This window comes from Notamacropus eugenii, chromosome 1 (genome assembly GCF_028372415.1).
Source record: "Notamacropus eugenii isolate mMacEug1 chromosome 1, mMacEug1.pri_v2, whole genome shotgun sequence".
NCBI lineage: Eukaryota > Metazoa > Chordata > Mammalia > Diprotodontia > Macropodidae > Notamacropus > Notamacropus eugenii.
In genome coordinates, this window is record NC_092872.1 from 427,245,669 (window position 1) to 427,258,539 (window position 12,871).

The following is a 12,871-nucleotide window of genomic DNA, read 5'->3' on the forward strand; positions in this document are numbered from 1 at the left end:
TTTTAGCAACTCTGTAAGTCAGTTTAAAAGTGAAGGGTTTTCAATTCAATGCCTAGGGCAGAGGTTTCTCCAAAAGCTAGCTATCTGGCACTGGAAGATTCTATACTTCAATGTTTTGAAAATTTAAGTCATCTTTTATAGCATCAGTCTCAGAGACACCACTACAGACCAGGAAAGAGATACATTACTGTGATGGCTCAAAGGAAATGAGTCCCTAGGGATGGTACATTAGCACATGTCGCATATTGCTAATGGTTAAAAAAAAAAATCATGTTCTTTTTAACTCAGTTGAATCAAAACACTGCATGACTGGATCGAATGGATGCAAAAATCAATATAATTCTTTGCAAGTAAGTTTCTCCCTTTTGTATATACATGAATAAAGAACATTCCTGCTACTAAATGTTGTCTAGTTTTATCTTTGTGCACATTTAAGTCCAGTTTCTTCCAGAAAAGCACATGCAACCATTAACACTGCATAACAACAAATTCCTTCCTGAAAAACTGCAGTATCAGCTCTGACTAAAGTAATGACAAACAAAATCAGACCCTATTCAAGAAGCAAGGTTAAACAGACTACTCAAATCAACAACTTTGTTAATAAATGATTCACAATTACATACTTTAATGTCTTAGAGTTATTCTTTTTAAAAGATACATTTGCTACCTTATTATATAATAAGGTAATTTATTCAAAATTCAATTCTTTCTAGAAAAAATCATTTACACTCTCACAAAAACCCGCAGGACCACACTCCAAAACCAAAGTAAAATGAGCAAACTTTCAGTAAAGAATTACGTGGCAGAAATTACCTTGGCAGTGGCATGGTACAGTGCAGAGAACACTCTCTCTGACATCAGAGGATGGCGGATTTGAATCTCACCTCTGACACTTATTACCCTTGTGATGTTCAGTAATCACTTACATCCCTGAGACTATTTCCTCATCTGTAAAATGAGGGGCTGGATTCAATGTTCTCAGAGGTTTCCCCCCGCTCAATTCTAATGTGATGATCCTGTGACACTGTTGGATAAGAGGATATGCCAAAAAGTTTATTTTCCAGATGCATACCCCTTTGTTGCACGAATATTTTATTTACTACCATTTCTGATAGAAATTCATATAAAGTGTATATTTAAAAAGGCTTACCCCCTTCTGGGCTTTGTTCAACAGAGGGCATGGACCACCATCTTCCCCTTTCCTACTAGCTGTCCTCATTAGAAACAGTAGCTATGCTACCCTCTACCCCAGTAACACCTGTGGGAGCCCCAAAAAGCCATCAGCCCCCACTGGAGTGCTTTCAGCTATGTTTCTTTTAGCTGTTCTGTCTCTTCTCTGCCAGTTGTGACTTTTCATTGCTGTCACTGGCTGACAGACACTTCTCATCCCTTCCCACTCCTTGGAATTTTATTTCCTTTCTAATTTGCTATTGAGAATATGCTACAGTCTGAAAAAACCCATCACCTAGTTTATTAGAAATGTCACCTAAAATACGAGCAAATGGGCTTTAATGAATGGCCTCTGATGGGCTCTGAATAAAATGCGCAGATGCTGCATATATTTGACAGTTGTTTTGGTTGCTCAGAGACCCTCACTGCTAGTATTAGAGTCCTGAGTTTCCCCTCTCTATTTCCTTATACTTAAATTCCAAAACTCCTTTTCAAATATCCACTACAATCTCTAAGGAAAAAATAGTCTCCAAATTAAAATTATTTCAGGGGAACCTGAATTTGTTGGCATCTGAACACTTGTTAGAATCTAAAGAATGTTATCTTGAATCAGGAGTCTTACACATTCAAAACTGACTTGAAGTCATTAGCTATGTGGTCTTGAGCAAGTCACTTCCTCTCTCTGGGTCTCAATTTTCATATTTATGTGAAATGAGAGAATTGGACTGTACACGTATCAGGGTCCATTCAGCTGACATTCTCTTATTCCAAATGTTTTTATTATATAATCAGTATTAACTTTTTCTTTTTAAATAGGTAGGAGGGCTCCCTCTGCTGGACATATATGTAACTGCTTTTCAAGATTAAAATGAATTCCACTGCAAATGACACATTAAGAAGAAAAATATATTTTACTAAAAAAGGATAGACATAACAATAAAATATATTTTAAACCATTCATCTCTGATCCCTCCAATTGTATCTTCTTTGCTTCCCTTTGTATACCTGCACAATTCCTGGATCTTTTCCAAAAAGGTCAAAGATGTTGGATGCTGAAAGGTTTCTTATTAAGAGTCCATTGGAAAAACAGTGTAGCCCTCAAAGCCAAAAAGTGTATTCTAATTATTCCTCTAAAGGAGAAGTCTGCTATCTTGAATTAAGAGGCTGATTGCACAGCAAACAATTATGTATAGACTCATTGTGAATGAATCACTGCTGACAGGCACCTAATAACTGAAACTTCACTCAGATTTTTTGACACAGAAGTTGGTTTCCCTAATGCTGTTTCTGTGGAAGCTCTGTATCCTCAGGTGCCCTGCTATACTTGCTCACAGGGATTGCTTACACTAGCTCCTGCTACTTTGCTTGACGCCTGGGTTTCCGATGTTCGCAGAGTCTGTTTTGGAACCCGGATGGGGATATAAATGTTTGAAGCACTGTGCTCTTTAAGATATTCTCCCCCTTTTTCTTCATAATCTTTCCTGGTTATCCAACCTTCCTCACGATTCATATGTTCTAGGGCCCAATCTCGAGCTCCATACCAGGCATCCAATATAGGATTAGAAGCAACCTGGACCTAAAATAGAAAAACATCCCCCATTAATGAAGATTACATCAATTTGGAGTGTATGGTGCAGTAAGTTCCATAATAATACAAGTTATTACACATAACCAAATATATCACCAATAATGTCCAATGAAACCTAACAAGTACACAAAAGAAAAATCACACACACACACACATACACACACACACACACCCTCCTCCCCCCTCCCACCTTTACATCCTAAAGGAATCCCACTTCTGGAATCAATTTGGAACAAATATAAGATGAAATTTACCTTAGCAAACTCCAAGCACATTAATAGAACAAAATAATTAATAGGCAAAGAGTATTTATGGCAGCAGTTCTCAAACTTTTGGTCTCAAGACTCCTTTACACTCTTAAAGATTGATGGCCCCAAGGAGCTTTTGTTTATGTTATATCTATCAATATTATATCTATTGATATTAAATTGACATCAGTATTATATTAATAAACATATTATTATATCTATCAATATTAACCATATAAATTAAAACTTAAAATTTTAAAATGTTAATTTACTTAAAAATAACAATAAATTCATTACATTTTAACATAAAATATATTTTGTGAAAAATAACTTTTCTAAAACAAAAAAAAATTAGTGAGAAGAATGGCATTGTTTTACATTTATTTGCAAATCTCTTTCACGTCTGGCTTAATTATAAGACAGCTGGATTTTCATATCTGCTTTTGCATTCAAAATCTGTTGGGATATGTTATTTTGGTTGAAGTATATGAAGAAAATTCAGCCTCATAGATATGTAGCTGGAAAAGGGAAGAGTATTTTGATAGGCAAATATGTTAGTATTATAATGAAAACAGTTCTGACTTCACGCACCCCTGAAAGGCTTTTGTGGATCCTCAGAGGTCATAGGACCATACTTTAGAAACTGCTAAGTAGGGCATAAAATTTCAAAATATAGGAATACAAGATTTGCCATCCTATCAGCCCCATAGCCCATGTAGCTCAGTATTCTGACTGGTAGTGTCATCACACATTTGCATACAAGAAATATCCTAAATGAGTGAGAAATCTGAGAAGACTTATATGAAATGATGCAGAGTGAAACAAACAGAACCAGGAATACAACTGATACTATAATGTCAACAATGTAATAACTGAACAATTCTAAAAGACTTCAGTACTCTGATCAATATCAACATCAACCAGAGGACCAATGATGAAGAACACTGCCTTCCTCGGAACAGAGAAGATAATAAAAGCAGGATAAGACACGTTTTTCTAAGTGGCCGATGTAAGAATTTGTTTTGCTTCATATTTATTTGATACCAGCGTTTTGTATTTTCTCTCACCCAAACTAGGAACGAGGAATGGAAGCAAAAAGGAGAAAAAAGTGTTTTGAGAACTGAAAAAAAAAATGTAACTTTACATTGATAATTTAGAGGTATGCTATAGACAAAGCTGACCCAGATTTTAGCAACAGATTTGACAACGTTTACCATGCTACGGAGAGATGCAAGTTAAATAACAGTGCAATTAAGTGAATTCATCTGTAAAATGGGGATGATAATATTAGCACTGCTCTCACAGGACTGCTGTGAAAATCAAGCGAGATAACCTATAAAGAACTTTGCAAGCCTTAAATTGCTATACAAATGCAAGGGAGAAGAGAGGAGAGAAGAGAGAGATAGAGATCTACATAACCAAAACAAGAGGCAATGATTTGATTTCTCCTCTATGCATTTAACATCAAATTTTCTATAGCTTAAGGGTTTGGGTGTTGTTTTTAAAAATTATTATTATAAAGACTATTATATATACTAATGATGACACTGGACTAACAATTAGCGTATCTGGATTCTAGGACTAGTTCTCCCTATTTTTTCTTTCCACCTGAATTCTAGATCCATTAGGCCCAGATATGCCTAAGTTTGGCCAAGGTCTTGATAATGATGCTACAGAAATTTCAGAAAAGAAAGGCAGAGATAAGTTAGGCATGAGTGAAAATGGTTGGGTATGAAATAACTTTTTAAAATGCATTTGTAAAGGTGATTTATATATACACACTAACATATAATTTTTCCCCCTCAAAATCCTTAAGATAATACAATAGCTGAGGTGGTCACTAAGTTTGGCCATTCAGCATTAAAATATAGCACATAAAATGACATACTAGATCAGGAATATAAGAGGGAGAGCAAAAGACTGAAGAGATAGAAGACTTCAAATAAAATACCAACTAACAAGAACTGTGCTGGCATAACGATAGTAACAGCAACATGTTTACAATAAAGTCTATATACCCACAGGAAAAATTCATCAAGGTTTTCAAAAAAAGTATAGAGATCTTGAAAATCAAAACCAGTGAGAAGAAATGCAAAGTGTTTCCCCACCATTAATTGCAATAATGTAGGCTAAAAAATGTTTTCATCATGTAATCTATACCTGAAAAGAAGACTGGAAGGGTCTCATTTCAAGCAGTTCTTTCTCAATCCTGGATTTCATTCCAGGATACATCACATTTCCACCAGTAAGGAAAACATTTTGGACAAGGGCTTCCTGTATTTCTTTAGGATACCTGAAACCAAAATGTGCTTCAATTCATATTTTCAAATACATTTCCTACTAAACATCTGAATACAGGATGTTCATAAAATGCTAAGATATCTGGATGAAAAGTGAAAAATTTCAACATTCATAATCAGATACTTTGACTAAAACAATTTCAATCAACCAGATATTTTCATCTATCTAGTTTTTTGGCACCATAGAAAATGTAAGCACCTTGAGAACAGGGACCATTTCAATTTTTTGTGCTTGTATCCTGGTGGCTGGCTCATGCTCACTGACTGATGAAGCCTTGAATCTGATAGCTAAATCATTTCATTCATTAATATTTGACTGCCTACTACGTGTTAGGCACCAAATCAATTAATACACAATTTAGAAATAGGAGAGTGCTAAGTATTAATTTCATTAGTGTACTAACAACTTTGCTGTAGTACTATTTGTCATAAAGTAGAGTTTAGATAAACTGGACCTCATCTAAGGAGTATTTTGCTATACTGATGTGTCAAAATAACTTCATTATAATACTGCTCCCTATTATGGAGACTTAGAACTGTGAGGTTCCAGTATGCTAGTTTCATATATTTTTTAATATTAAACTTTAAAACAGAAAAAAATTCAAAGTAGATTTGACTTATTCATGTTAATAAAGAGGCTTACTAAAGACAGTGTCTAAATTGCCACCAAAGCTTTTCATGTCTTAAGTTATCTGGGTTCTCTTTCTTTCTTCCAATTCCAAATATATTTTTCTTCTAAAACCTCCACATTCCATTTCATGTAATGTTTTAAAAGCAATACAAATTACAAACACACAAAAGATGTGAAAAATTTTTTTTAAAATGCTCATATGACAAATCCATCACTGTACACAAGAAAATGCTCTTACTTTTCTCTGTCAAGTTGCACCAACTTCTAGATTTAAAAACTCCCCTAAACCTTTCATATCCAATGTATGTTATTCTTCAAACATCAATATTTTCAAAGAATAAGATCTCATAAACATCAAGAACTAAACATCTGAATGCTATAAATAACACACACTTCCAAATAGTATACACAGCTAAATACACTTTAATCCACATATCCTTTATTCCTGTAATTATCCTAATTTATTGCTAGTGGTTTCTAGACAGAGACTCTATACACTGTAAAGAGTGATAATTTAGCTGCACATTTTAAAAATTTCAGAAATATTTCATATTCAAAATAAAATCTGAATAAAAATCTTGAGGTAAATATGCTCACATCTAAAATCAATGTTTCAACAAGATATTTAATAAGCTACAACTCATCAAAATTAAGGATTTAAAAATATATGTAGGAAAAAAATCAAATCATAAGGGACATGAAATTATACAAGCAGTATTGCAGCAGAAAGAGTCTTAGACAGGGAACCCGAAGAAACAGATTTAAGTCCTGGCTCTGTTATTTACTACCAGACTTTAAACAAATAATAACATCCCTGGGCCTCAGTTTCCTCATTTATAAAAATTAGAGAATGAGACTACATAATTTTAGATGTTTCTAACAGACCTAAATTTGTATTCCCAAAAATACTTCAACTTTTCATTGTCATTTCAAACCATTATTCTGTAACCATTCCTTTGCTTTTGTTTAGCTATTTAAGTCATGTCCAAGTCTTCATGATTCCATTTGGGGTTTTCCTGGTCTTCTCTAGAGCCTTCTCTAGCTTATTTTACAGATGTGAACTGAGACAAACAGAATTAAGTGACTTGGCCATGATCACTGTCTCTGACACCATGAGTGTCTGAGGCCAGATCTGAACTCAGGAAGACAAATCTTATTGACTCCAGGCCCTGCACTCTTATCCACTGTATCACCTAGTTGCCCTGTAGTCATTCCTATAAGGTAACAAATTAATGTTTATTAATGTAATAGATGGAAAATTGAGGCACAGAGAAGTTAGTACCTTATTTAGCCTTCTAATCAACAGGTTAGTATCCTCAGATGGATTATTAACAATAAATTCTACTTTCAAATTTCTGCTAATGATCACATCTTCTCCTTTGTTGCACTTTGTTGACATAAACTGGATATCTATTAACAAAGAATTTTTATTATAAAACAGTTTTTCCTCTATCCCCAAACGAAATGCGAGTTGGTAAGGTAATGTAAATAATGTTCCTCACATGGTAGGGGAATGGGAGTTCTCATTAATTAAATATTTTGGTCAATAGATGATCACATATACCAATCATTACTATGCCCTTTCAACGACTTAGAATACAATAAAACACATTTAATAGTGAAATTCCCCAGAGGCATCTTTCAACACTTCCAAAGGCACGTGAAAATATTGCCAGCAGTGCTTCAAAATATCATTCCAACATCAATTATGCTAGCAATGCTCAAAAATGCCAGGTAACAAAGCTCTTTTACTGACACATCATGATGGATACCAGATTTTACCATATCTATCTCTATATTACAGCAAATCAGCAATGTAAAAAAAGAGAGAGAGCACATGTAGCTTTGATTTGGTATTTTTCCATCAGTTTCAGGAATAAGGTCAAATCCCACCTGCAGTAGAGAGCAGAGAAGGAGGTATAGAGGTAGGACAATCAAATTGAACAGGAGTCAACTTCTCCCAGTATGTTTTTTAGTTTCATTTATTTCAAAAATGTTGTAAATTCCCAACTTGGCCCCACTAATGCACAAATAAAAGTTTCAAGAGCAAATAAAATGGAATTTTGTATTACCTGTTTTTTTTTTTTAACAACACATAAGAAAGATTACAGAACAAAGATAATCAATGAAAAAGCCAGGATGAGGTATCTTTCAGAAGTTCCTCATACTCAGGTCTATGCTTAATCAAATGTACCTTAAAATACAGGCCTCTGGAAAATGGGACTGGAAAAGAAAGACAAACAAAAGTTGTTACCTCACCTGTCCAAAACATACTGAATCGTTTCTGCTATGCCAGCCTGTTCTTCCCCAATGAGAGATGGTTGGAAAATGATTTCTGGAGCGCGAATTCTTTCTGTACCAAGAAACAGCTGATGATATTCTGCTAAGTTAAACATGGGCTTTAAAGACAAAATGTAACAAAGCACGTTAAAATAAATTATAACGATTCTTTAAAACTTTTTAAAACCATTTTTGAAACCCAGTTTTCTTTCCCAGTTTTTCTTCATTCAAGAAATACTTTCTATACATCTATTATACACAAGGTTCCCCATCAAGAACAAGATCATTCATAAAAGTTCAAGAAAATATGAGACTTCAATTAACTAACCTTTGAAGAAAGCAAGTTACGGATATGTAGGAAACAAGAAATGGAATTACAGACTGGAAGGGCAAAACGAGTAAAAGTATGACATATGGAAGTGGGAATGATAATGGTATATGCTCAGTATGGTTTGGAAGAGGAAAACAACATACAAAAGATAGCCCTTTAGGAATCCATAATAGCACCACAGGCAGAGAGTGATTAATTTGAAGCAGAGCAATGACAGGGGAAATAGAAAGGAAATATGCAGTAGACATTTTGAAAAAAGAAACAATAGTAATTATATTCTATGAATCTAAGGAAAGGGAAAAATCAAGTGTAATTCTCAAATTTTAAGCCTGAATGATTGGGAAAATGGTGGTGCCACTGAAAGTGGAGAAACTAGGCAGAAAAATAGGCTTACCATTATTAATTCATTCAAGAAAAATTTGTTAAGCACCTCCAGTAACCGATAGACTACACTGGGCATTGAGGGAAACAAAATAGTTTAGAACATGCTGATTCTGAGGATGATTTCATGTTGTCCTTCTTTGTCTCTCTTTTTTCTTTCAAACTCAGATCTTTCCTGCTAAAATGGCTTATAAACACACAGGTCTGCAATATCAAATAGTTCACAATGACTGCAATGAAGCAAAAGAAAATACCTACAAATACAAGTCAAGGTATTAAAAAGTGAGTGTAATGCCTGCTATTAGGGGCAGAGGCTGGTGGATCACTTGTGTTCATACTAAGCCTGGCACCAAAATGGTGAGTCTCAAGGCTAGAAAAACAGAGGAGAAACTAGGATGCCTGGTTTGGGCAAGCTGTTCTAGGTCAGAAACAGAACAGGTCAAAGCTCCTGTGCTAATCAGTAGTTGGGATTGTGAGATCATGCCCACAAGTAGCAGAATGAGGGGGAAGGAATGAAGAGGGAAGGAGGGAAGGGAGAAGGGAAGAAGGAAGGAAGGAAGGAAGACTACCTAGTATGACAGATGCTATTCTCATGCATTGATCCCATCCATCAAAAGAGACAATGTACCATCAAAAAAAGCTTTTCAAAACTGAGTAGCATTTTACTGACTAGGAGCACCCACTTCATGCAATTTTAATCAATAAACTTTTTTGCTAGTGCTTGGGAACCTGAAATGAAAAAGTAAGGACTCACTCAAACTTGAGCAGAGACCATGACTTAGCCTTTAAATTAAGTATCTTGCAATGATAAATAATTTGAACAAAAATAATGATGAATCCTAATTATCAGTGGTTATAAAATATTTTAAATCTGGAAACTCCATGTTACAAAGGGCTTAAATTGATACTTCAATGAATCTATGATCTCATCTATGTGGGTACTCCTTCACATGGTATAGATCACAACCCTTCTATTCCTTTTTATCCTGTGTGGCTTTTAAAGAAAATCATGATGTCTTTTGCTTTTATATCATGGTCACAACTGGATATGCCACCCCAGTCCCAACAAATGAGCCTTGCCTGTAACAAAGATAAACCATCTGACACACTGACTAGGTGTTATAGCATATACAACATTCTACATAAACAGTGACTATGGAAAGGAGGAAGGTGCTTCCTTTTATCTTCTCCAGGGCCAAGACTGGTTACTATAGTTACTAAGCGTACAGCTTTATTTTAGTTTTCTTTTTATTTATATTGCCAAGTCATTACGTATATTGTTCTTCTAGTTCTAGTTACTTTACATCATTTCAAATAAGACTTCCCAAATTTCTTCGGAATTCTCATATTTGTTGTTTGTTCCACTGCAACATTTGATCTCGTTAATAAACTAAAAGTCATTCTGCCAACCACAATGCACTTTAAGTTTCTTAAAACCTTCTATGTGACTCCTGCCCTGGAGGTGATAGGGATGAGTGTGGGGGGAGAGAAAAGGAAGATTAAGAGGGATCTTTAGATCTCACCATTGTATGAACACTAATGAAGTCTGTCACTGACCTGCTCTCCCTACATGACTGGTCCATCTCTCTTTCTTTACTTCACATCATGTGAGCAATTCTTCCTCAATAATGTTGTGACACTCTTACATCCAACATGAACCTCTTTCTCCACTGCCCCTTCAGTGACCCATAACTTGAAACTTCCTGCATAAACACTCAGGTCAAATTCTCAAGGGATTATGGTTCTCATTTAGAAGGTACAGTACTATTCATAAGCTTGAAGCAACCAGGCCCCATTAGGATGCACTAGTTCAACGAAAACATAAGCATCTGGTAGACCTCCTCACCAACAATGAATCTTTTCAATTTGAGTCCTGTGCTATATGTCATGACAGTGGCAAATACCTTTGGTAAGCCCTATTATGTGCATCACTTGACATAATTGAGGGGCCAAAATTATGTCGGCTGTTACATATTTTTCAAGGATTCTTATGGTTTTACTGTAATGCACATGACACCTTATTAAGAGAGGTTCTAAGGTTTTTTTTCTACTAAATCAAATGCTTTAGTCAGCAGATATGTACAACAGCCAAAAAAAAATCAGTTTTGTATTCTTTGTACTTTTTTGACAATTGAATAGTTGCAAGGATATACTATGTTACAGAATATCATTTGTGAAAAGCTGCCTATCCACTTCGAAAGCCTTCATCAAAGATGCTCTTGATAGACAGACAGACTAGTCTCATAATAATTTTGCAGAGACGAGAAAGCAAGAATATGATAAAAAATTACTGATATCTTCTTGGTCACTTTGTGATAAAAAATAAGGCCTGACGTTTTTTCCAAAAATTAGGTAGCCTCTTCCCTTTCAGATTTCTTGAGGATTGGTGTTCGAACATCATAAAAAATGTATCACCTCCAACACTTGCTCTAGTCTAGAAGCTCTTTCCATCTTTGTTTTCTTTATTGTTATTTTTACTTCCTCTTCCAACACTTCAGGGACTATGACGTCAGCATACAAATGTTCAAGTTCCACTTTCATTAATGAAGTTTTTTACTGAAATGTTGACAGATCTTTTCCATTTTTTATCTGTTCACTGTCTTCCAAGTTACATCCTTAAATACTCTCAGCATACTATGGCTTAGTTTGTTTTCCTAAGCTTTCCATAAACTTCTACTTCCCTTCCACTGCATCTGTCTGCTTTATGAGGTAACATCACTCAAATCTTTCACCATCCTCCACTGTAAGGTTTTATAAATGAGCTTATATTTTAAACTGCTGGCTATAATATCTCTTCACTAGGCAAGAAGATCAAATATCTGCTGACTAAAATGGTTTGCAGACAGCTCTTTTGGTTTCTGTTATGGCAATAAATTTACATCAGTTAAACTTTGTCAAGAAATAGCGATACTCTGTGTTGATCTGTCTTTTCATCCATTTCCAATGTTTTTGGCACTAACAATAAATGGCTCATTTAACCAGATAAGGCTGGAGTTGTCTCAGTTGCAAGGCACACTTTCTTGTTTATTTTATCTTTTAATCTGGCATCGATTACAATCTTTGCTCTAGAGTATGTCAATAGTCTGATAGTACACTGACATTCAAAAGTGACTACTACATTGGTAACAAGCTATTTCCTGCTTGTTAAAATATAACCATTTCATTTTGTGTAATGGCATTTGATGCTCACTATGTGAATGCTTACCATTAGTTACCACCTTGGTTCTCTTCTCAAAAACAGGCATAACACTTCTATACGGTTTACAAATCTTTGGCATCTCCCATTTCTTGAACCATGTTTTCCAACATGTTTTCTACCATCCTCCCCAAAGACTACCTTTGCACTTAAATCAACAAATATTATATATTTATTTAATTTGAAGAGTTCCATCGAGTTCTTTGTAGAATTCCTCTAGCCCCTCATCCTCTGCAAGTTACTGGCATGTAGGTTACACTTATCTTTGAGGCATCTCTTTGTACAAGCAAATAATGAAGGATTTACTAAGAGATGACCACTATCCAATGAAATATCTGCCTCAGACACACCAACTTAGACAACTCCTTTATCTGCCTCTCCAAGGGAAGTCTGTGAGACATCCTTTTGTTTAGTTGGAATGTCTTTTTGTCTTCCAGGTTAACTTACAGCAAGAATGACAAGGATGACACAACTCAGTTCCTTGGATAATATGAAGACTCATTGGACAAGAACATCACTTTCAGAATACCTATAGCTAAGCTTTATTTACAGGCTATCTAAAAATTATTTAATGTTTAGCACCCTTTGTTCCCTTTTCCACTAGCCTATAATCAATACAGAAGCAGAAGGAAGTCATGCAAGACTAAGTGCCATTTTTAATTTTTCATTATTTCAGAGATTTCCATGTCCAAAAGGAAATTACTATCATCAAGTAGCCAGCCTTAGAACGATAAGGTTCTCTATAC

The 12,871-nt window shown here is 35.0% G+C and overlaps 1 protein-coding gene across 2 annotated transcripts in view; it reads right to left on the reverse strand.

Annotated features, from left to right (window-relative positions):
* Positions 1-2,062: 2,062 nt before the first annotated feature.
* Positions 2,063-12,871, reverse strand: part of ACTR5 (actin related protein 5) — a 33,439-nt gene continuing 22,630 nt past the window's right edge. The window contains exons 7-9 of one of the 2 annotated variants that reach the window (XM_072631499.1): positions 8,197-8,336; positions 5,167-5,299; positions 2,063-2,746 (exon numbers count right to left, since the gene is read on the reverse strand). In XM_072631499.1, coding sequence (XP_072487600.1) covers positions 2,489-2,746; positions 5,167-5,299; positions 8,197-8,336 — 531 coding nt within the window. In that variant the 3' untranslated portion in view covers positions 2,063-2,488. Of the gene's footprint in view, positions 2,747-5,166; positions 5,300-7,219; positions 7,348-8,196; positions 8,337-12,871 lie in introns of those variants that run through there. The other variant, XR_011972053.1, reaches the window with a different exon arrangement.